Source organism: Clinocottus analis, unplaced genomic scaffold, assembly GCF_023055335.1.
Source record: "Clinocottus analis isolate CAN_PGR_092001 unplaced genomic scaffold, fCliAna1.0.p SCAF_19, whole genome shotgun sequence".
Lineage (NCBI taxonomy): Eukaryota > Metazoa > Chordata > Actinopteri > Perciformes > Cottidae > Clinocottus > Clinocottus analis.
The window spans coordinates 11,856,997-11,881,146 of record NW_027175920.1 but is presented as its reverse complement, the minus strand read 5'-3'; the positions used below and the strand labels follow the sequence as shown (position 1 = coordinate 11,881,146).

At 45.4% G+C, this 24,150-nt stretch overlaps 1 protein-coding gene across 2 annotated transcripts; it reads right to left on the bottom strand.

Annotated features, from left to right (window-relative positions):
* Window positions 1-525: 525 nt before the first annotated feature.
* On the bottom strand, window positions 526-23,177 carry mapk8b (mitogen-activated protein kinase 8b). Of its 2 annotated transcripts, none has more exons than XM_068583953.1 (12): window positions 22,890-23,177; window positions 17,831-18,011; window positions 16,484-16,613; window positions 15,900-15,958; window positions 14,295-14,433; window positions 11,977-12,142; window positions 10,662-10,733; window positions 8,103-8,285; window positions 6,762-6,886; window positions 6,148-6,211; window positions 5,226-5,303; window positions 526-5,071 (listed from the first exon to the last, which is right to left on the bottom strand). In XM_068583953.1, exons 2-12 carry the CDS (start codon window positions 17,950-17,952, stop codon window positions 5,055-5,057), a joined length of 1,155 nt encoding a protein of 384 aa, XP_068440054.1. In that variant the 5' UTR covers window positions 17,953-18,011; window positions 22,890-23,177; the 3' UTR covers window positions 526-5,054. The 2 variants fall into 2 exon arrangements, with proteins under 2 accessions (XP_068440054.1, XP_068440053.1); XM_068583952.1 differs by lacking the exon at window positions 10,662-10,733 and adding an exon at window positions 9,664-9,735.
* Window positions 23,178-24,150: the final 973 nt, after the last annotated feature.

The window sequence follows — 24,150 nt, the reverse complement described above, 5'->3', positions numbered from 1 at the left end:
TGAAACGGAAACTGTATCTTATTGATTAAAGATGCAGATCCGCCCCAAACCAGTTTGTTCTTACTGAAGACAACTGGGTCACAAATACAGTTTTTGAACTATAATTACTGCCTCTGGTTGTTCACAACACAATGTTTGTTCACCACAATATTTGTTCACCAGACAATGTGTGTCGTCGACATGCACGTCAATCCAAAATGTCATCACTTCATTATTTTTAGCCTATTAGACATTTGCAGGGAAATGGTCAAAGTTAGTGAACAGATTATTAATAACGGGACGGACATCAGCGACCTTGACCTCTTGACCCCCTAATAGAAAGTCCTAGAGTTCATTTGTACTAAATTTAACAAAACCCACAAAGCAAAAAGACATTTCCTGGATGCACATTGTATTCCAAACTATAAAGCTCACGTCCTCAGCTGCTGTGGGCGGAGCCACCACAATGCTACTCCGCTGTACTGGGTGGTGCTGTATGCAAAGTTTGTGTACAAAAAACAACAGACAACCAGAGATCAAAGTGTATTTTTTTTCTTTTTATTTGCAGTACATGATTTTTTTGTTGTTGTTTCTTTTAGGGGCGGCATCATCAGATCCCAGTGCAAGTATTCTAATCGTGCACTTCTTCGTTGGTTGCGTTTTTTTTTGGGACGCGCAGATCCAGGAATTCTTAAAACTACTTGCATGGCTGGATTCACTAGCAAACATAACAGACCAGCACCATACATATAATGATTTATTGTAGGTATTCACTCATCTTTTATGCATTTATTAACATTATTGTCCCTACCACATCCCCAAAAATCAAAAACCCGCCGGCCGCGCTGCGACTCGAGGAACTCCGGGTCTCCGGGTCGGAGCGCCGGCCGGCGGATCCGTTGGCGGGTAAGACTGATTACGTAACATCATGACTATAAACCAGTCACAGAACTAAAGTTGATCTTATTCATTAAAAAAAAAAAAAAAGAAAAAGAAAGGAAAACATGGATTGACAGTACCAAACATTTTCTTTACCTTCAGGAGACAGCTAACAACGGCTAGGCCCATCACACACTACGAGCACAGTTTGCTGAAGGTATTGCACATTTAGTTTCAAAACTAAAAAATGAAAATAAAACCCTCCCACCCCTCCAAAAAAAAAAAAAAAAAAAAAAAAAAGAACAAAAAAAATACATATAACAATTCTCTTACTTCTAGGTGAAGTATACATAATGTACAAAACTAGAAGTCTGTTGAAACCGACAAATAGTACACTTTCAAATAAATAAATAATGGAATCTGTTATTCACACGTCTTCGATAGCTAATTCTGCAGGCGACTAAGTAAATGCAAGAACTGGCAGAAATTCAGCGTGAGGTAGTTCATCAAAGCCGACTTAAAAATCTGAATTACATTGTTTGGAGAGATGCGGTAATTATATTTAAAAGAAGAAAAAGCAACAACCTAAGAAGAAGAAAACGAAACAGTCCAATGGAAGCCCCCTGATGTCGGGTTGAGGAAATTAAGAGCACTTTAGTCAAGAAAAGATCATTTCAAATTGATTATTTTCGCAAATACGACAGATGGATCCATACCTCAGCGCCTTACAGATGTGACACTGTTAAGAGGTCGTTTTTTTTTTTTTTAGTTTGTCAGAATACGGCTGCACATTTACTGCTGTGCAATTTACGGCGTTGCAGTTTGGAGTCCAACAACAAGCGACGCGTTGAAGTTAGTTTTGTGCTGTAGCGATCTGGCTCTGCAGCTGCTGCACTTTACGAGCCAAAAAAAAACCTTCCCTTTTCCAAACCCGCTGGCCGGAAGCAGAGCCAGAGGCACGAGCTGTTAGCAAGTTCAGACTAGTTTTTACACAGGCGTTGACACAGTGGAGGCTTTGCTCAATGAAAGTGGGTTGCACCACGCAAACTAGAAGCGCAAATATATATTCATCGTTTCCTGTTGTGTAGCTTTCCGACAAAGCTACGATTACCCTGCTCCTCTATTTTTATGTCGAATGTTGTGTAGCTCGTTTGCTTGCTGACACATCAAATGTTAAACATTAACCGTTAAATGTTCGGGGGTTTATAACACATTCAAATGGCAGAGTAAGAATAAAGGGTGTATAGTCGATGATATAAACGTTTGCATAGCGTAAAACAAATTGTACAGAATTATCAAAGCAAAAAAATTACATCAAATAGTCATCGTTACATTTACAAAAGGCAGATACATTTAATATATCTAATAAAACGGTCTGGACGTTACGTTGCAGCGGGAGACGCTGCAGTGACAACTTCCTGTTTGTCGCGGCCAACTCGAGAGGATTTGTAGCAACAGATTTGCGCGCGGCTCCGGTTTCTAACGGGATGAGACGATCCAATAAGTTTAAATGGTGCAACCCCATTAATGACATCACACACACACAGACACACTAATGGATTTACGCGTAGCTGACGCTTGAACAAGAGGAGGCGCCACAGTGCGTCGGTGATTAAAAGTCTTTGCGTCTCGGCTTCTCGCAGGCAGCAGGCCGGGTTGTGTGAACATTTAAAGCAAACAGAACGCTGCATGGGAAGTTTATAAATAGCACGGGCTCCTTGGTTTTATTCATTTATGACCATGATATTCATGATCTTTAGAAAAACACAAAATAACATGACAGGACTCGCCGAGCTAATATGGCTTCTTCTAACGTGAGCGGCCGCAGTGAGAGCATTTGTTCCCACTGAGGCCTCATGGGTCTTCCCCTCAGATATGTATTCAGAAAGTCTGCATCGATCTGCAGTTCCAACAAGTAATCGGCATCCGCATACTGACGAGGATGCCGCCGCAGAGTTCCCTCGATTAGTTTGATCCGGTAGACGAGTAAAAACAAACAAAAACACACCCTGTTCGTTCTGATCCCTCACATCGTGACATTAAAGCACTCAAAGAAAAGCCCCCCAACCCCCAAAGAATTAGAATATTTCGGTTGCCGCAAAGAAACACTTGTTACTACTTTGATGAAAGACCTTGATACAACTGCCTTTTCTTCTGAGATGCCTCAAAAGGCGAGCTCGAGCATCTCAGCGCACACGTCGTCGCCTTCTTACCCTGCGAGACTCAGAGTCTCCCGCTCGACGGCCAAAACTCCAAACAAGTAGAAAAATATACAATACATTTGTGAGAACTACAACCCCCATCACACGCTATCCATTTGATACGGAGACTACTACTGATAACCCGATGCCGTGAACGCCTACATCAAGTGAAAACGCTTCCTCCCGCATACTCAGGAATGACTGACAGACAACAGGCACTTTTCCTTTTTGATGCTAAAACAAACAAAAACAAACAGAAAAGCACTCAAATGGGCATTATTATTGCATAACGTGAGAATAATCCGTTTCTTTTGACTGGTTGTTTGTGCTGCTGAGTTTGAGGTTGTTGTTTTTTTTTTTTGTTCCTTCTCCACAATTGTAGGCAAGTCTGGTTCACTTGTAGTGTTTGGCCAACTTTTAGAAAGATCCTTCTCAAAATGTCCATAATAATAATAATAATAAAAGAAAAAAAAAAAAAGGTACAGCGGGATCTGGACGCAGGAAGCCGACACGTTTCCACGCGGCTCCGTCAAAGCTGCAGAACCCAAAACCCTCCACGACGCCCAACACCGACACGTTCACTTGCCTTCTCCAAACACGCGGCTCCCGACTCGACTGAAGCGCGTTCTACTTGCACCGTCACCAACTTCACAACCTCGCACAACTCTACGTCTCGACAAACCTCCTCACAGCACGACCAAAAGAAAAACTAAAACAAAAAGAAGAAGAAGAAGAAGAAGAAGAAGAAGAAGAAAAAACAGTTAGCGGTACCTCACTGTCAAAGCGAGCCAGAAGGTGAGAGAGCGGCGTGCGTCCGGACCTCCAGAAGCAGCGCCGCCGCTCCGGGTCCTACGAGGTCACACGGCTGCAGACCGGAGGTTCTTTAAAGCATCAAAAAGCTCCGTTACCAAGCGGGACCAACGGTGCTGTTACCCATCCCCACGTTTTAAATGACGAGTAATCACACGGTGAGTGAACGACACTTTTTAAAATCCTATCATGTCTGAAAAGGAAGTGAAGGAGTAAAATTATAAAGCTTTCATTAAACGTTACAGGAAGTAGTCGTGACTCAAGAAATACATTTTTTTGTTGTTTTTTTTTTACAAGTGAATCGAAATGATCTCAGTTCATATCGATGGCTATGTCATATGCGCTTAAAACAATGTCCATATGATGAGATAAAACCGATACGGGGAGTACTAAGACCGTACGTTTGTCAATTCAATGATGTTTCACTGGCTCACTGCAAACTTGTATCGAAGGTAAATTTACATCTACCATAAAATCTGTACAAACTCAATCTACATGTATATGGCAAGTTGTAAAAGCAGTCGCTTACCGGTGAAACAAAATGGCGTTCAACAGAAAAATAGATCACATTAAAACATTTTACAGATATTTCTTTCAATTCTCACGGTCGGTTGATACAAACCGGAACGTAGTGAAATCATAAAAATTCTCTTATCATCATCATCATCATCTTAGGTTTCTGAAAAATTAAGAAATGCCACAATAAATTACAGCTAGGACTCAAAAAGAAAAGAAAAACAGAAAAATCCTAAGAAAAAAAGACTGACAGTAAAAAAAAAAAAAAAAGAAGAAGAAGAAAGAAAAATAAAAAAAAAAGATCATCTGTCCTTTCAGAAATCAAAATCTTTAGCTAGCCGGCTAACCGCTACACTACTGAAGACAAGCACAGAGACAATGGGTGGAGGGTGGGCGGGGGGAATGCAAGGGGGCGGGGCCAGGAGCCAGTGTCGGCCGAGTGGATTGGTCTCGGATGTGACCGGGATGGGCGAGGCCCGGCCCGGGACCGAGAGGAGGTGGAGGCGACAGTCGTCCTTGCAGTGGCCCGGCGGGGGCTGGGTGGGGGCGGGGCAGAGGGGCGCCGCCCGTCTCCAGGCTGCTGTCAGGGGCGGTCGGGTGCGGGTCGTTGACGGGGGGTGGCGGCGGCGGCGGCGGCAGAGGAGGAGGACGTGGAGGTGTGGCCGCCGATCACTGTTGCACCTGTGCTGTGAGACACAGGAGAAGGCCCGCGGTCAGCCGGCTCGTCGGGAGCGACTCCAAAACGCCAAGAATGAGCTCAGGAGAACGAAAACGTACTACCGCTTCCAACGCGAGCTGTACCAGCGCCATGCAACCTCTCATGCCGGGAACGCCACTCACCTATGGATGCTGGCGGTGGCCTGACGACGCCATTCTTTGTCCTTTCTTCACAGTCGAACACTTCTTTGTAGATCAGTTCTGCAACAAACAAGGCACATTTATGAAGGACACTGTGATGAGAGGAGGACGTAAAGGTCGTATGCAGTTCACTCGTTCAGTAAGACTCGGTCCTACATGTCACCATTTTGTCCTTTCATTAGATTTTCCATACAGTTTAATCTGGGGTTACCTCACTGCTGTCTCTCTCCATTTCTCTTTCACCTGGAGGAACCCCAAAATGGCCGATTTTACAGGATAATCTACTTCTCAAGAAAACAAATGAAGCTGGATCTAAACGTCCCCCGGCGGTGCGTTTGAGAGGCGACATGTGACGCTCCAGGTGTGAATCTCGTCGTTGTCGTCGTCTCTGTCTGCACCGAGCAGGAGGTTTACACTCTCGGCCTCACGTCCTTGTGGCGTTTCCCAGCTCCGCTGTCATTTCCCGTTTACATATTGCTTTTTTTGTGACATTAATTTCTCCTTAAAAGATAGATTTGAGTTATGCTGATGATGCTCTGTTATATGTTCCACTGAAATCAGGTGACAACCGTAAACTGGTCTCCTTATGAAAAAAACAATATAAAATCAAAGTATTTTACCCAAAAATTCATTCAAAAAGTCATTTTTTAATCAAGTCCCAGCCGACCTGGGTATAATCTCCAACGTTGACCTTTTCTTTGATCGGCTTCATCACAGCTACATTTTTTTTTTCAGTTCATAATTAGGATTGAATTCATAAACTTCTGTTGCACAGAGGAAAACATGCATATCCATTACAGAATAAATATGAACGGCCTCACAGGCTTTGCAGCACGAGCACAGGCCGACATTACGCAACAAAGCCGAGCGCTCGCGTCGGCTCTCCAGAGAGGATCTCTCCTACCTTTCCACTCGTCCACCGTGTGCTCCCTCTCGTCCAGTTGCTTGTCTGTGATCGCGGGTGGCGGCTGAAAGAGAATTCAAAAAGACAGACGCGTGTTTGCTGTGTTTCAGTTTCCTAACCATATTCTGAACACACAGAGCGACAGCTGCACACAACAGAGCACCAACAGAGCAACAACAGAGCAACGCCCTTTTGGTTCTGTCCTTTGAGAAAAATCCCCTGAACTCTTTCAGGCAGTTGAGTTGCCGGTTGCTGCCAGTCAGAGTGAAGCCTTTGAGCTACAGAGACAGTTTCTTAGTATGTCTTCACTTCCAGGCTGTTATCCCACCTCAGAGTCAAGGGGAGATTTGATTCTTCTGTGAAAATGTGAACTTTTGACTCGTTAAGCGACGACTCCCCTCCTCTCCCGATGGGCCCCGATCACAGGCATCATTGTGTCTCCAAGAGCATGAATGTTGAGGAAGCAGTTTCACAGTTTCCACATATTCACTTTATCTATATGATAAACATGGTTGTTTTGTTTAACAGATCTTTACTGCTGTTTATTTAGTCACAATAGTTTAGTTCGATAGGAACATACTGTGGAGCACATCGAGGGGTTAGTGGACACTTACCGCCTCCACTTCAGTTGGGTCGTACCACACGTTGATGTACGGGTGCTTGAGCGCCTCGTCCACAGAGATCCGCTTTGACGCATCTATCACCAGCATCTTGCAGAGCAGGTCTCGGGCTTGACTCGCTGAGGAGAAATAAGGGTGGAAAAAGAGAGAAATGTGTAAACTTTAAGACTTAAACCCACTCCAGTTTCTATTTAAAGGCGTCTCTATATTGTGATCATGCAGGAAGTTGAGCTGGACACAATGTAGAGAGCTTTCAAAACGGTCACTGTGATGTTGGAGCTTTGTTTATTTAGTTATTGAGGGAGGAGTAGATTCAATTTTAAGGATAATTTGGTAGTTTAACTTTTTTTGTGGGGAGGAAAAGACTGATGGGAAAGGGCATCTTCAATGAATGGAGTATCCGTGAGTGAAGAAAAGAGTTGGATTAGATGGGGAGGCGGGTCCAAGAGGATGTCACTCAGGTGGATGTGGGTGGAGCCCCGTGGGACTTTGTAACATTCAGTAGTTTTATACGACACAGCGCACATGGCATCTTTAAACATTGCTCTTCAAGAACAGGAACTAGAACATCCGATAGATGCGCTTTAACAGAAGTACTTCAGGGGAATGCACTTGTCACATATTCCTGCGTCTTTAAACTAATGAGGACAGAAAAATACTGTTTTCCCTTTCTTGCAACAGCTTCCCCCGCGCTCGCGGTGATCGTTCCCGTCATCTCCTCTCAATTTACACATGGAGACACACTGGAGGTGACTTCCTTCTTCGCGGTTAACGAAGTGGAACCGTCAGCTCCTGATTTAAAAGGCAGCCGCCGAAAACGGATTTGTCACCTGGGCTTTTGCAGCCAGCGGATGTTTGCGAGGCTGCAAAACTTGATTCCACACGGAGGGAACGCTCATATTTTGGTTTTGCAAACTCACTCGGTCACAGGGAATTACTAAATTAATCCTTTAATACAAAAAATGTATTTAAAAAAGCCATTTAAAAAGTCACCCATGATAAATTCTACATCCGAAAAAAAAGGGTTTTGTTCACATTTTAAGGGGTAAAACTGAAGCATATGGAGGAATAAAAACCCTTTCAAAACATTGATTGCCTCATTATTCTTCGTGCCTTCTGGGATGTGATAAAAAAAAGCGCAATTTACATTTTACAAACAGTTCCCCTTCAGGCCGGACGACACACCTGTGGTGGAGGAACTCTGCCCCACATTGGTTTGTAACTCTCGGCAGGCGCCGCATTCACAACCCCACACTTAATATTTCTCTTCCCCCCCAGCGAGCCTTCCTACGAGAGGACTCCATGAGCAGTGAGAGAGCCGAGCGCCTCCGTTACCTTTCAGCTTGTTGTGTTCGGAGTCAGCGGGGAACAGGACGTCGGGGAAGAGCTTCTCGAAGGTGTAGCCGGCGTACCGGGGCCTGTTCTCCACGTAGGTCCTCACCGACTGGTTGAGCTTCATCAGGAACTCCTGGGACGGCGTCCCCAGCTGCTCGATCACCTTGTTCCACTGGTCGATATCTTTCAGGTTTCAGCGTTAAGGAAATAGAAAGAAGCACTGGGCTGCGCTTGGACAACAAGAGCGGCCATTACAGAAACGGGCCGGGTCCTTTTTAAACCAATGAATAATTAAAAGAGCCATATGGAGTTGCTGCGTCTCGTACTGTGGGGTGCTATCTTGGAAATGCTCCTAAAATACTTGTGTAACGCCGACTGTTTGTACTCAGAAGGCCGGTTGAAGAGCGGCTGATGCTCGCCGCAGATGATCCAGATGCTGGTTATGTGGAACTCTTTCTTTTCTCTTGTTGATGATAGAAACACATTTACATGCAGATGTAACAGACAGACACAGACAGACGCATTGTTCACATCTTGCTCATCCTCAACACTGAATGAAACATGAGGGGGGAAAAGGTGAAGCCCCGCCTTCATGAAGAAATAACACGAGTGGATCAAATCAGAGCTAAAAATATAGAAACGTCAGTCTCAAATGAAGAAAATCCAGAATGCCGATGAATCAGTAATATAACTCCTCCATCAGCTCAGTTAAAGACCAATGAGGACTCAAGACTACTTTATACAAAGAGGTCAACTAGACAAGGTTGTCCATTAACTCCCCGTCTCTTAGTTTGTATCAAGCTGCTGGCAAAAGAAAACGTCTAAACAACTCAGTTGAGGGAATAAAAAACGTCAGCAAAAGACACCGGCTGGATTTGCTGTTGATGTCCTGGTGAACGCAGACGGCCAACACACACAGCGCCGGTGTCGTTAGCAGACTGCTGCTCTTACTCGGGTTATGAAATAAATGTTCCAAAAACACTGTTTCTCTGTTTCAAATATAACCTCCATGAATATCTTAATGTTAAAAATAACAGCTAGTCTGGGAAGGAAAATCAGTGAAATACTGATGTATACGTATGTGAAGATGCTGGTTTAAAGTCTTCAGTTCACTCATAGAATAAATTCAGAAGACGTCTTTTTGAAGTGGAACCTGCTGACTGGACATCGAGTGGGAACTCAACGTGCAAAATGTTGTCATTTATTTATAAATAACCAAAGTTTAGTAGGTCATCTGTATGCATCTCAATAGTTTGCCTTCAATCTCTAATGCTATAATACTCTGAGCTGAACGACGTCAACCAGCATATTACAATGTTAAGCCACTATTAGCTTCCTAAAGCAACGTATTAGATTCGTACCCCTAAATATTAAGATATTAAACACCACAAGGTTAAAACGCAACAACCGTTTTCATGACAAACTGTTGCATCTATTCCTCTTCAACTCACTGAAAGAAATGAACGCCATTGTGACAAGACGCGAAACAAGATGTCAGACAAAAAGGATGAGAGGCAAGACGGCATTTTGGGGTTTGGATGGAGGTTCGACTCAAGGATACGGTCAGTGCCTGGAAACAACACACTACCCCGGACCATTTCAGCCATGATGCAGCCAACAGACCAGACATCAACTGAAAAAATGAAATGACAACCACCTATTTAGCATGCAGGACAGGAAAACATACAAACAATAATAATAATAATAACCAAAGGAACAAAGGGGAAATTAAAACATGGTGTGGTGCCGGGTGATATGTGTGATACATGACAAAATAAAATAAAACATGGAGCTGCATGCAGGTGAGTGCACTCTTCAAACCCAGGTCAGCGTCCCACAAAGCTGAGCGAGCTCATCGTCGTCATTATTACGTTCGGCTCGCATGAGTCGTGCATACTGCGAGTGTCTGAAGAACTAATCAAAGAATCGTGGAACTCAGCTTCCTGTTCAATAGTGAACGCGGAGCTCTTTAAGCGAGACGCCGACTGTCGAGGTCCAACGGAGGAGGCTTTGCCACCTTCAGCATCCTCATGTTGCACGTCTTGAAGTAGCATTTCCTTATCAGTTAGGCCAGAATGAGCATTCCCACCCGCATGAGAACATAATCCCCCTGTCGCACAAATGTTTTCTAGAACAAAAAACAGAATTATGTTGTGGAGCAAAACCTAACAATGCATCTCACTGTGCGTGCGGCTGATACGGCATCAACAAAGACATACGGAGAGCAGATTTACTTTGTTATTGTGCAGTTTAGTTCTCGGCTATGGGAGAGAAAACTGCTCATTGAGTTCAGTTGTTTTTGTTTCTGCCGCCGCTGACGAGGGAGTCGTGCGAGTTTGTTGATCTGCAAGAAGAACAGGTGGGCGTCGGGGTGCAAGTCGAAATGCGTCGGGCAACTCTGAGAACTAGGATCTCTGTCGCTGCTCGCGGGACGAGATCTCTCGTGTGATCCGCTGGATGGGAAAGAATCGGCTTTCGGAGGGCGAACCGGCGCTCGCGTGCACACGTTTTGGTTCCTTCGGGAAAAGCCAAACACCGCTGCGAGCAGCTCAAGGATACAATCTCTTCCTGGAAAAAGGATTTTGTGGCGAACCATTTCTGCCATAATGCAGCCCACAGCCCAAATATCCACTATGTATGCGCAGCGTAAAAAAAGGAGGGAGAAGAGATTAAGCAAAAGAATGCAACAGGTCAGCAGGAAATTAGGGTCAATGTTTTTGGTCAGAAGGAGAGAGGACGAGAGGGAATTAACATTAACAAGAGTCTCCTGATCGGGTTGTAACAGGAGCATTATTGTTATGTATCCCACCTCGTGATGTCTGGACAAAAAAGAACAACATTTTATTCTCAGAGCTGTTTTAAAAAAAAAATCACCCCCCAAAATTTGCTGAACTGACAATTTATTATGTAGCCGACTTGATACCTGAAAGTCAAACTAGTCGCTGGACGACTGCGGTCACGTCTCAAATACACTTTTTTGTTTTGCCGCCAATACGACGGGAAGTTTAACGCCACTCTTGTGTCTGGACGCTCAATATGAAGCTTGATGCAAGTTAGCTTAGCTTAGCACAAAGTCTGGCATCACTGAGGAGCAGCCGCCGTGGCTCCGCCCGACGGTGGAATAATGTGACCACCAGCTCGACTAAGAGCTCACTAATGCACGTCAAATTTCCTGTAGTCCTCTGCCAAAGCACAGTCCAGCACATAACCCCCCCCCGAAAGACCACAACCCTGCTTTTTATATGGATTAAATAAACAAGACCGTGTTAATCAGTGAGCTTTAGAGGGGGAGGGTGTTATCTTTGGACTGAGCTGGGCTTGCTCCCCTTCACCCCGTCTTAAATAGCGCTCTCCTGGCTCTAGCTTCATATCTGACAAACAGATTCATGAGAGTGGTGCCAATCTTCCAAGCAAGCGTGTGGCCAATAAGCACACTTCCCAAAATGTTAAACGACCCATTTAACAGTCTTGCAGAAACTGTGATACGTCGCAAGCAGGAGCACCCAGTGAAACTGCTGACACATGCACAGAAGCCTGTCTTCAAACTGGCCTGCAGAGACAGGCAAACCTCTTAATAAAACATCAGAAGCATGCTTAAAAGCACTGCTGGGAACTGGAGTCCCCAGACAGGAAGTTCCCCACAAAGCACCGATGCCCAACATGCCAACTCCCCCCCACCCCAACTGAGTGTGACCTTTACAGGAACAGGAAGAGTGTGTGTGTGTGTGCGTGTGTGTGTGGGAGTGCGTATGTGTTTTTGGGTGGTGTTGAAAAACATCCCAGGCAGTGAAAGGCCATGCAGCGGGCCAGGCAGCAGCTTAGGCAGCTCCTCATTGGCCGCCATTGGTTGCCGTCGAAGAAGCCGCTCACTCACCATTGGCCTGGTAGCCCATGCCCAGGATGACCTCGGGGGCGCGGTAGTAGCGGGTGACCACGTAGGGCGTCATGAGGAGGCCAGTGGCGGCTGTCCGGGCCAGGCCAAAGTCAAGGATCTTCAGGGTGCAGTCAGACTTCACCACGATGTTGCTGGGCTTCAGGTCCTGCAGAGACGACACAGAGAGGACGAGGGGAGAGAGAGAGAGAGAGAGAGATAGAGAGAAGCTGGTTTAGACCGGAGGAGGCACAATTGTACATTCTGGTGGTATTCTGCTCTGAAAGGTGGAAGGAAGAAATGACTCGTAATGAGAATTGCCTTTTAGAAAAACGGTTCCAAGAATAGTAAAATCTTCTTTTACTTTATCTTTCCCTTTGATATTTTTTTATTATCATTTGATCCTTATCCATCTGTTGCCTGGGTGCTTTCATATCAGCCGCTGCATCATGTTCTGCACGGCTCCATGTCAGTCACCTGACACGTGCCGGAAGATACGCTACCAGAAAGCATTGCCGTAAAAACCTGGAGTCCCTTTCAAACATAGTTAGAGGGATCTCGCGTGTTTTCATTCGTACAGTAACAACGCTGGAATAGAGGGCGCAAGGAACGGTCCGGCAAACACTTGAAGTGCAACCTTTAGAGATGTGGACTGAAATACAACTCAAAGCCAGATGTTGTTGTTCTACGTACACGTAAAATGTGAAACCGGAAATAAGAGTTGCGGCCTCAACGACGTCGTCAGCGGAGCTCTGGGATTGGTTTGTTTGCTTCACTTGAGAGCAGCTTGTCTTATATTTGCAAAGACAGATATCAACCCGCCCCCGCCACTCTCCTCTGAGACGCTGCGAGGTGTGATATTGGATCCCCTCCTCCCAGTCGCACATGCCCCCATACGGGAAATGTTTCTGTACATTTTAGAGATGGACTGCACGTGTGAAAAGGGACTTAATTGTCGTTGGCAGCCTCCTTTCAAGTGTTTTCTCCATTCTGATGGTGTTCCTGACAAACAGAAATCACATGGTTGTCACGTCATAAATAAGACTCGGCACCCGCGGCTATAATTCGCTGCTGATCGCCATCTGCCAGCTGATTTATCACAACAACTAATTTTCCAGCCATGACAGTTTAAGGTTGACTATTTAGCAGACTGGATACTTCATCTGTAGTTTCGGAACAATTACTTTTGTCTTTATCGTGATCACTTCCTGGTTTGGAAAATTGCGCACAGACTGCTGGCACACATGCTATCTAAGTTCACAAAAACAATGCCCGAGAGGGAGGGGAGTGGGGGGGGGGGGCTCACGAGCAAACAATACATCCCCAATGCCAGGAAATCTGGAAAGCATCACAGGTAGTAAAACATCCTTGTAGCTGTAGTGAGAAAGCTGCCTTGACTGGTAGAAAAATGGAGAGTTCTAAGAGAGTAACTTGCAACTCTGAGCAATTATATGTATATATATATATATATATATAATGTCTTTTTTTTTAAAAGGTTAGAGAGCTCCCATTGCGGACACAAAGCCCACGAGAACCAGAGATCTGAATCTTTGGCGACTCGTGCTGCTTCCGTTCACCTTGCGAGAGCTTTGCATGCTGATGCGAGCAGCTCCGGTTAGCTCCGCCTGCGGCTCCATTAGTTCTGGCTGGCAGAGCAGGAGGAGCTCTGCTACTCTACTGCTGCGTCTTTCACTGAGGGTGATTGACAGGGCGCTGCAAGAGTGGGTCTGTGTGCGTGTGTGTGTGTGTGTGTGCATGCAAGAGGGACCCTTTGTGTGTGTCCACCGGGGCTTCAGGGCGTGCGAGTGTGTGTCGTCTGTGTCGACCTTTTCTGTTGTTTCAAAGTGAGCGAGCACCTGAGTGTATTCTTCATGCGTGTGTGTGTCTCTCTGTGTTTGTGTGTGTAAGTTTCACTGCAACCTGTACATTATCTCCTCCCAGTTGCCTAACAACGTGTGTCATGTTCCCAACAAATGGAAAGGAAGAGATTTTAGGACTTCTGCGACCCTGTAATACCACTGAAACACGCACGCGGTGTCGTCACAGCGGTGCGACTCCAAGGAGAAGCCGACGCCTGCGTTTGTCGGATCAGCTGTCGGAGCGATGAGACTGACTGAAAATTGTGTATTTATTTTAAAAATCGCCACGCTATCCGATGTGCTTTGTGCTGCTGTAACCTCCATTTACCAAACTACTCGACTGTTTCATGGCAGACGGCGGTGACTTCTTGGAGTCCTGTCGTCACCGTGGTGGTTGTCAGACAAACCAGCGGGTGGGGGAGGTGGGGGGGGTTCGCGCCCGTGTGCAGCGGCGTGCCTCACCCGGTGTATGATGCCTGCGGCGTGCAGGTGTTTGATTCCGCACAGCATCTGGTAGAGCAGGTAGGACAGCCTCTCGTGGTCCAGCTCCATCTGAATCACCTGGCAGAGGTTGGCATCCATCAGCTCCATCACTAGATACCTGCAAGGGAAACCGCAGAGAGTGAAGCGATCTCACAGAGGACGCACAGGCAGAATCCTACAGACGCATTTGTATGACTGATGTGCTAATATGATACTGTACCAACACACTACAGATGTAATAGGATCACAGCGGTTGTGCGGTTGACGGTAAAAACTAGACTTGATTATGATTTACAGTTGGTTTTTTTCTTCATTTTACTAAATGAATTTATTATTTTCAGAAGACTTTTCTGGACATGTTTCATTAGCCTCCAGATAGCCGCGGAAGAAAAACACATGCAAAGCCAAAAGCTACGTTTTGAATTCTTATTTCCTTCCCCACGCAGCATGACATTTGGGAAGTGACAGTAATGGCTATACTCCTAAAAACTGTGATGATGCTATGCTATCTGGCAGCTGTTAGATCATGAGTCCCTCCAGTCCTCCTACTCGGAATAAGGACCTTCCGACAGATTGTTATTCGCTAAAAAAAAAAACATCTTAGTGACAGAGCGTGCAGCTTTGCACCAAACAAAGCAGGACTTCTGCATCCTCCGGAAACCTGAAAATGGGTATAATGCACTGTCAAAGTGCGCGAGTTGGAGCGCAAGTACTCATGCATACACATGCCGTACACTATACATTAGTATAATGCACTGTGAGGCCCTCTGTGACTCAAGTACGCATTCAGGTACAGCATCATGCAGCTGAATAGAGCGTTATCCTCCATCCTCTAAATGTGTGTTTGCCACACAGCCCTCTGGCTATGATTTGTCCAGTTTCCTTTTTAGCTCCAATCAGGCAGACACAGCACAGCACTGCGTGCACACACACACACTGGCATTAATCATGTTTGTTCCCGTCATACTACGCCAAACCATCACCCCCCCGCCCTCCATCCCCACTTCTCAGCTTCGTATTCCCCTCACTGTGAGTCCACAGCCAGTTTCCTCTCACATGGACGTCTCGTTGACTCTGGATCACTTCGGGCGACGCCTCAAAATATGCCCCGCTGTTCATCTCATCTGAAGTTGACTATCGTAGACTATCGTGGAGTTCACAAAGGAATAAAACTCAGGACGGGTTGCAGAAGCTGCAGTTCGGGACTATTATTTGTTAGATTGTGTAGCGCGATGTCATTTTTGCTTGAGTAGACCCGTGATATCAATTATGAACATATTCCTTTCTGTGTGACGCAAGTCAATGTTCACAGTTATTTCAAGATGGAACACCTGTTAATCTACAGTCTGCAGGAAGAGTATTAATTATTAAAACACGTCCACTTATAACTTTGATGTCTTTTGTGAAATACAGCCCCCTGCTTCTAGTAAGGCAGCAAAACAAACAAACCAGAGAATCACTAAGCTGCACAAGTCCCTAAAAGTACAAACAAAAAAAGGTAATCTAAGCCCTCAGCACGCCACATCCTGCATTGATTTTACAAACACTCAGAGAGCAGATGTTACCCGGCTCAGCAGTACTCACACGTCTTGGAATTCTTCCAGTGTCTTCTGTGGCGTGAATACATTTAAAAGGCCGATTATCTGCCGAAAAAAAACAACAACAAACAATTATTAATCTGCAAGTGTGTGGGGGAGGGGAGACAAAGGGATGTACCCTTGAACATCAAGAAGGAACAACTGAAAAGCTGAGACTGCGGCAGCCTGAGCGCCAACGATAAGCCGTAACAGGACAGTCCCCGATTTAAAAAGCTGCCTAAAAAAGAAGCACAAGAAGCAGCAGCAGCAGGGGGAGGAGCGTCATCGTAATCCGTCCACCAAAACAAGGTGAGTGAGGTGGTCGGAGACGAAGCCCGATGCAGCATTTTAATGGACGCATGAGGACAAGGATGACAGTCAAAACTGATCCGCAGATGAGCTCTGCTTGAGGAACCTAAACATTTAAACCCAGATGTGAGCCTGCATCCAAAGGAACCGAACAATAACACAACACAGTCACAGCTCATCCCTGATGGAGAAACGGATAGTCAGGAACATTGAAAAAGAACAACAACAACAAAAAAACATACAAAAACAAACAGAAGCGGTTCACAGAAGTGGAGCTCTTACGTTCTTGTGGTTGACACATTTCATGAGCACTAGCTCCCTGTAGGCTCGCTTGGCGTGGGTTTGATTCTGAAACGGCCGGCTCAGCTTCTTGATGGCGACGTTCCTCTCAAAGTTGTGGTCGTACGCCGAGCTGGGGGGAAGAAATGAAAGCAGAAACTACCTCAGAGGTACTGTTCACTCACACCGATACTTCAGTTGTTTGGTAGCTGTAGCACATAAAGGCTTTTTATTGGACTTGTACTTCATGGTGTCGCTGTATGCGACAGAATCATACTGAAGAGTGTTTTAATATTTTGTCCACCTCATGTGTATTATGGAGGAACTAGTTGGAAAATATGAGAATGAATACCGCGAGTAGATAGAAACAGGACTGCTTTATGGCAATTCACATGACTAAGTCTTCGGAGGAACAAAACTAGTTTTAAAAAAAATGACCTTATCGTCGTTGTATTGGACTGCATTTCACTGCAGGGGGGGTTTCTATTTTTACAGTCACTGTGTATGTTTCTATATTTGATAGCCATCTATTTCTCACGTGTCAAAATGAAGTCTTGGCCAGTTCTCAGTGTTCCTACCTGGTATGAGGACCAGAGGCTTGATGACAGCTCAGGAGTCCATGTTTACTTTAGGTTACACCATCTGCAGCAAGATTATTTTCTTTTTCGCAACGCATTCATTTAAAAATAAACGTATGTTGGTCCAATCCATTAACCACCTGGAGGTATCCTCTAGTTCAGATCCTAATGTATTTCAACCAGCAGCCGTTCATTTAATCCTCTCACATCTATAGAAATCTACAAAGGGACACAACTCCACGGTCAACAAACACCTTATTCTGCATCAATTTGTGGCAGAATTATTCACTCATCAATTCATTTCGGATTATGTTTTTTTAGGGTTCATCAAAATGTTCCTGGAGGTCAAATAGAGGTCAGGAAATAAGATGTGAAAAGAGCAAACATTGGTTTTAGATAAAACCTCAACGAGTATTTGTGATATTGTGAGATTTTTAAAAGAATTAGAGACTTCAACGTGTCTTTCGAGGTCTTTTTGTACAGGATGGGCCTCTACTTATTTTTTTTTATGGATGAGAAAAATAAAAAAAAACTATGACCAAAATAGAGAGGGCTTAAAACCACATATCTCAGAGTTTGCCTACTTAGTAAGTTAATTATTTATCATGTGACTAAAGTAAGGGACAATTAACAAAGCAAACACACAAACTCTGAGGAAGACCATGAAGTGCTGTTTAAGTGGACAATTTATTTTGTCAAACACTTCTTTCAAAGTTAAATTCACAATAAAAAAAACACATGAGGATTTATATTTCCTTGTCCTTGGACTTACCAGACGATGCCCTGTGCTCCGGACCCGATGGGTCTGAGGTTCTGGTAGCGTTTCAAAACCATAAAAGTTGAATCGCCCACATCTATGCTGTAGTACTCCTTCTCGCGCTTGTTCCGGTTCATGGTGAAGCCTTGGACGAACGCTATGACTGGGCATTCACGTGGGGCTGTCCTCTCAAGACCTGCAGTGTGCAAAGAGAAGGAGACGTCGTCATTTCTTCCCCACCTCCAATCAACATTTGATATTACACTCGCCTTCCAGCAGACAACACACCCACGCTGAACGACATTTACCAAAACACAAATGAGGCTTTTGTTTAAAAGAAATTACACTGTATGCTTCCTGGCAAAATAAAAAGCCGAGTTGCCCGCCTGTGTTTAGGACAACCGAGAACGAAACTTCGAGGACTTGCTGACGTACCGTATACCCGTCAGTCCCACAGTTCAGGCTCAGAAAGCTTAACACCTCAACAAATCACTCAAGTAATTCTATTAAGCTCTACTCGGGTTGGAATTATGTTGGGACCTCGTGTAATTATTGCTTAACACCATGATTTGTGTCTATTTCTTGAAGAACTGTCATGTCCCTCGTAGAGAGCAACTCCACTGAAGTGCAGATACTCTTGAGTGTGTGTGCGTGCAATGGTACTGTATAAATCTCATCTTACTTCTGCCTCGTCGGCTATAATGACTACTGTGTTAAGGTCCGGCCGACGCAGTGCTGATCCAGGCCGAGAGAGAGACGCGCGGAGGAAGCAGGAAAGCTGGGTTTCCTGCCGCGTCTGAAGATGACGAATCATTAGAGGGATTTGGAACATTGCGCTGAGGAGGTCGGGTCTGTGCTGATAGCTGTACGTTCCTTGAAACATGACCCCAACCGACCTCTGGATCTCACTGACAACCGCTAACCCCCCTTCTTTCAGTAACCATTAGCCTACGAGGCTTTCCACGTCCTCGCTGCTAAACCCGTTCCCTTTTCCGCTCTGTACGCCAGAAAAGCAAACTCAAACGCTGCTCGCATCCACCTGTGCCACCTCCTCCCTGGCGCTTTATCCTTTTCCACTTCTTCTAATCTTTGTCTCCTCTCCGCTCTCCTGCCTGCCTTCAATCATCTCCCGTCACCCGCCAGAGAACCGCAACAACAGTCTGCAGCTGACGGGGGATGGATGAAAGGTTCACAGAGGAGCCAGAACTCAGTTATGTTATCTAACAGCGAGAGACATACTGCCAGATTTGGGGAGAAGAAAAAAAAAGACATACTTGAACGCATAGCATACCCTCGCAGGTGCACTTCCACAGAATCGAGCGCTTACTCAACAAATGCACTCAAACAAACACACCCTGAACCAGTCATCTACTGAAATGCTTCACTGGACCCTAAACCAACCGGTTACTTACGCTTCACCAAACCAGAACCCTACTGAGCCCGCACGCCAACCGAGGAAGGCACGTGTGGCCGTGCACGCGGCCGAACCGGAGAGAAGTCGATGCTTCGCTGAGCGCCATGGAGGCCACACTGCAACTAACTGCGCTCCCTGATGATTATGAAAACGCTTTCTGGAGGGAAAAGATAGAGGCTAACATCTACAGATAATAGTGTTAAGGAACAACTCTCTCCTGGAAAGCTCGTTCTTGGTTTGCTGTGAATCATTACAAAGCAAAAGCGTCATTTAATTGTACAGTAAATAAACCTTCTGTACCTAGCATGTGCTAACGTACGCCACTGAAGGAGCTCTGCATGCGTCACATGAGGGTCTATTGAGCCGGGTAGTTTTTAAACCTTGCCAACGCTACGCTATGATTGGCTATGTGTTCAAGAGCTATTGTAGCTTCAAAGTAATGAACGTCTGCCCCGGTATGTTTCGCGATACTGCCACTAGAGAGACAACAAAGTAAGGACATTTTCATTAAAGGTCTTAATGAGTGAGTGAATGAATGAATGAATGAATAGATCCTTATCAGCACAGTATGGTCTGAACAAAAGATAAATCTGTTCTGAGTGCGTTTACATCCCCGCTGTGGCGAATGTGCAAGAATTGATTTGCACGATTATGATGGCTAAATTAATCCTGATACATAATGTCCTCACGTCCCTTTATTTCCAAGGGATTCAGTCTGCTGTCGAATATCATTAAATCTCAAGACTGATCCACCCAGCAGCGAGAAAATGTCAACCGCCCTTTGCCGACGGCTAAGGGTCCCAGAAATAAAATGAAAGGAACTTCTATCATTTTTTTGGGGGGGGAAATGTCATTCGGTAAGTAAAGTAAGCCCCAGCAAGAGAGAGAGTACTCCCGTCGTGTTCTACCAGGCGCATTTAAGCACTGCAGAATATGTCTAAACTGATGTTAGGCTTCAGCGCGCGGTGTGACATGATTTCTTTCCATTTGGAGACAGAACAGCAGATATCAGGGGGACTGCGAGACTGGAGGATCTGAGCGAGGCTGCGTGTGGAAGTGAGGCCGACTGTGTGTGTCAGACTGTCAACCCGAGTAGACCGTGAGGAGGCCCGTTACACAACCAGGGCAAACGCAGACGGCATGAGTGAAATCTGTTCGCCGAGGGATCGAGTGGGGTTTTTTCACCTTTCGATATAACAGGACAAAAGACGGGCCCACGCTAGACTTTATCTGTACGACACCGTGACCCTCAAAGGTCAACTCGATCTACTGGTAATCCTTCTTGGTATATTGGCATCTGAAGTTGCAGCTTTGGCAAAGTGTCCCCACCAACCACAAGCTGACATAATTGTCCTATTATATAACGCCGTCCGCAAAGAAATAATGTCTCGGACAACCGGACAGAAAAGTACCGCATTTGGAAAACATTTGGAGAGGTGAACACACACTTGTCTCTGCCATCGTGTCCGGATTTACAGCGATATCTCCCTGGCATCCGTCCATCACACAGGCTCTGCCGGGAATCAATCTGTCCCTCATCTAGATATCACAGGTCTGCTCTCGCTCACTGCGAATACAGACGCTTCGCTGTGCAGACTCGCATATAACGAGGTTTGACCGAGATCCAGTCCACTAGCAATTTGGGAGGGTTATATTTTACCTTTGAATTGCTCGCATTCAGCCAAAGTAATGGCCGCTGATAAGAGCACACGAGGGCTCATTCTATGCCGCACATTGGTGCCAATGAAAACGGGAACAACACTTATATTCTGATAGTATGGAGGGATTGTGGGGCGGTATTTAAGCTTGAGCTTCCAACAATCGGAGAGCAATTTTAGCTAATGTGCTAGTCGCAAAACAAAACACAACAACTGACCTTGTAGGCTCTACGAGGGCCTCAACGGTTTGTTTTTGATGGGTTTAAAGCGCGTCAATAGATCACCCGCTCGTCTCAAACAAGGCGGCTGCCGACAAGCGAAGAAGAAGAAAACTACTGTTTTTAATTCAACATCGCCAAGCCGCACAATTTCCATCACTAATGTCACCATGCACGATATACATGAATCGATTTGTGCTTGCGAATCTTCACAGCGAGCCTTGTTTGAACAGCCATGTCAGGTGCAAGCACAAAACACATATTTGCACAAGGGCAGAAAAAAACAACTAATAAATGAGGATTGGTACGCCATCCAAAAGGAAAGGCACGCGAGAGCGGACGATTCTTCCTCGAAGGAAACCGTATTTTTGCCAGCCATGAACTGTGGCGTGTCGTCAGGGCCGCACCCGGCCACCAGGTTTATAAAAAATATCTACGACATTTAGATAAGTAAAATAATTGTGGGTACCACAGAGTCACAATGCATTCAACAACCCTGATGCTGTTGGCACTGTGGTTCAACTATTGGGAAACTTAAAAAAAAATGACCTAATATCCACAAGTCACAGGCCCCAAAAGCTCACTACCCAGAAGACATCCTGGTATGAACAGCTGGACTCGGGATGTTATCTCTGAAGGCTACTTTTTACTTTTGGTGCAGGAATCAGATTGCTTGGTGCTTTTGGCTGACCACGGCTGTTCTCTTGGCAGGTTGTTTAAACCGTGCTAGCAATGTGCAGTGTGTGAGCTGCATCGACCAACTGTGACTAGAGGAAACATGTTGGACACATAGCACAAACCAAGATGCACACACAAGCTGCAACCTGTCACAATCACCGTCAAACCTGACTTTCTTCTCTATAAAAAAAAGAAGAAGAATCTGACAGTTATAATAAAAAGCCACAGATCACGTTTTGAAATATCACTTTGTAATCTAATGGATTACAAAACCCTTTTACATGAAATCAACCTGCTAGACATATTCACCTTTCGCAGGTATGGGAGGCCATACCCGTCGCACACACACACACATAACACACACACGGACACACTGCAGCATCGTGTATGAAGCCAAATATCGACACCTCATCTGCCCACAGCGGTCCACGCATCAACGGGGATCCCGCTCCCAGTACACAACAACCGGCGTAAACCCGCCGATGCTCGCGTTACGGCGCGGTGCTTCCTCCCTCCTTTCCTCCCTCCTTTCCTTCCTCCCTTCCGAGCGAACAGGGACATGTGCGAGAACACATCTTCAGCAGGAAATATCCGCGAGCCGATACGTTAGCTGAAAACTGGGTGGGGGTGTATTCACAAGGCGTCGATGCGGGGTTTCGGTTCCCCGGAGCGGTGTTCTCCTCTCCGGGGGGGGAGGACCGCGGACTGGAGGTCACGGCGTTGCCGTTGGAGTCTATTTCGTTACATTTCGCAACTGGCAACGCCACCAAACATCGCAGTTCACGGCGTACGTGTGCTAACTTGTGTGTGTGTGTGTGTGTGTGAGTGTGTGTGTGTGTGTAGCACTGGCACGGGTAAGTTAGCGGCACAGTGCTGCGGAGCGCCGGTGTAGCCACTCGGTCTGGCTGCCTTGTACCAGTTAGGCCAGACCTGTCCTGCCCGCCGTGGCAGTCGCCGTGTCTACTGTAGTAACACCTAGTCACAGTGGCGTGGGTGAGCCAAATGTGCCCGTTCCCATCCCCCCCCACCCTCCAACTGTTCCCTACAACAAGTCCAACATGTTTCATGGGAAGAAGAAGAAGAAGAAAACCGTATGTCGAGCTCACCCCTCTCCGGTTAATTCCAATAGTGTCGACCCGCAGTCGCCGTTTGCTGCCTGCTGGAGACACAACCCGGACGTTTTTTTGGGTGGAGGGGAGGTGTGGGGGGGTGCAGAAGAAAAACAGCTCTTTAATCCCCTTTTCCTCCGGATACTCTCCCGTTTCCCCTCACACTAGCAGACCAGGGTCATCGCAAAACACACGTGTGGATCCGGCGTAACCTAATCTGTGAGCTTCCGCGACACAAGCAGTTTCTGCCATTTCATACCAGCGTCGTCTGAAAGCCTGCGATGTTTCCTCGGCTGCACAATGAGCACCGGGGCACGTTCAAGACCGCCTGCGCGTTCCCGGCAGCCGCCGCTGGAAAGCGGAAGCGACGGTTTCGCAACGTTTCGTAATAACACGGCGCACAACCTCAGGAGTTTTGCTATGATACACATATGTATTGCTGCTGATTTAAAATATGTGTACACTGCAGCTTTATATCAGTCGCAAGTTTACCAAGACAAATAAATAAGATATTGTGGATTTATTTTTAAAAGGTGACATTTACAAAAGAAAATCACAGAAAATCAAAGAAATGTTATATGTATATGAAGGTAGGTGCACAAATAGTTATATGCTTTCATTTTAACAAGTAATAGGTTGGCTAAAACAGCCTGCAAAAAAGAGGGTCCTATTGTATTTGGTATATTCATATACTAGTTTATCAGGTCGCGTACAACTACAAATTAAGTAATACTACCTTTATGAAGGTTTTAACATGTAAACCTATATCACATTATGCATTTTAAGTATTGTACTTAGCCTAAATACAATTTGGATGAATAGTGTTTTATACTGCATACTATCTAGGCTAGGTAGTGTTTTACGTTTTATCTGGCTGCAACATATTTTTTTCAGAACATTTTAAACGATTGAACTACATTATCTAAGAGAGAAAGACTTTTAACGTATGGCGTCCGCCTGAAACATCATTCTTCTATCACATAGCTCATTTAATCAAAGATGTGGTTCTAATGATTTTATGCACCTGTTTTTTTATTCTCTTGACGATGTGGCTGAGGATGAAGCTGTGTGTCAACATATCCTATATGGTCTATAGGTAAGTAGACAAGAAAATACTGTTAAACTGCAAATAATTAAGGCAGGAAAGCAGGAAAAGCACCTCTCAGAGGCCCTCAGTGCTGCGACTTTTGTCTGTCAAGTAATAAGACTTTAAACTCTTGGATCACTCCTCACCTAGTTTAGTCACCTGTTACATCAA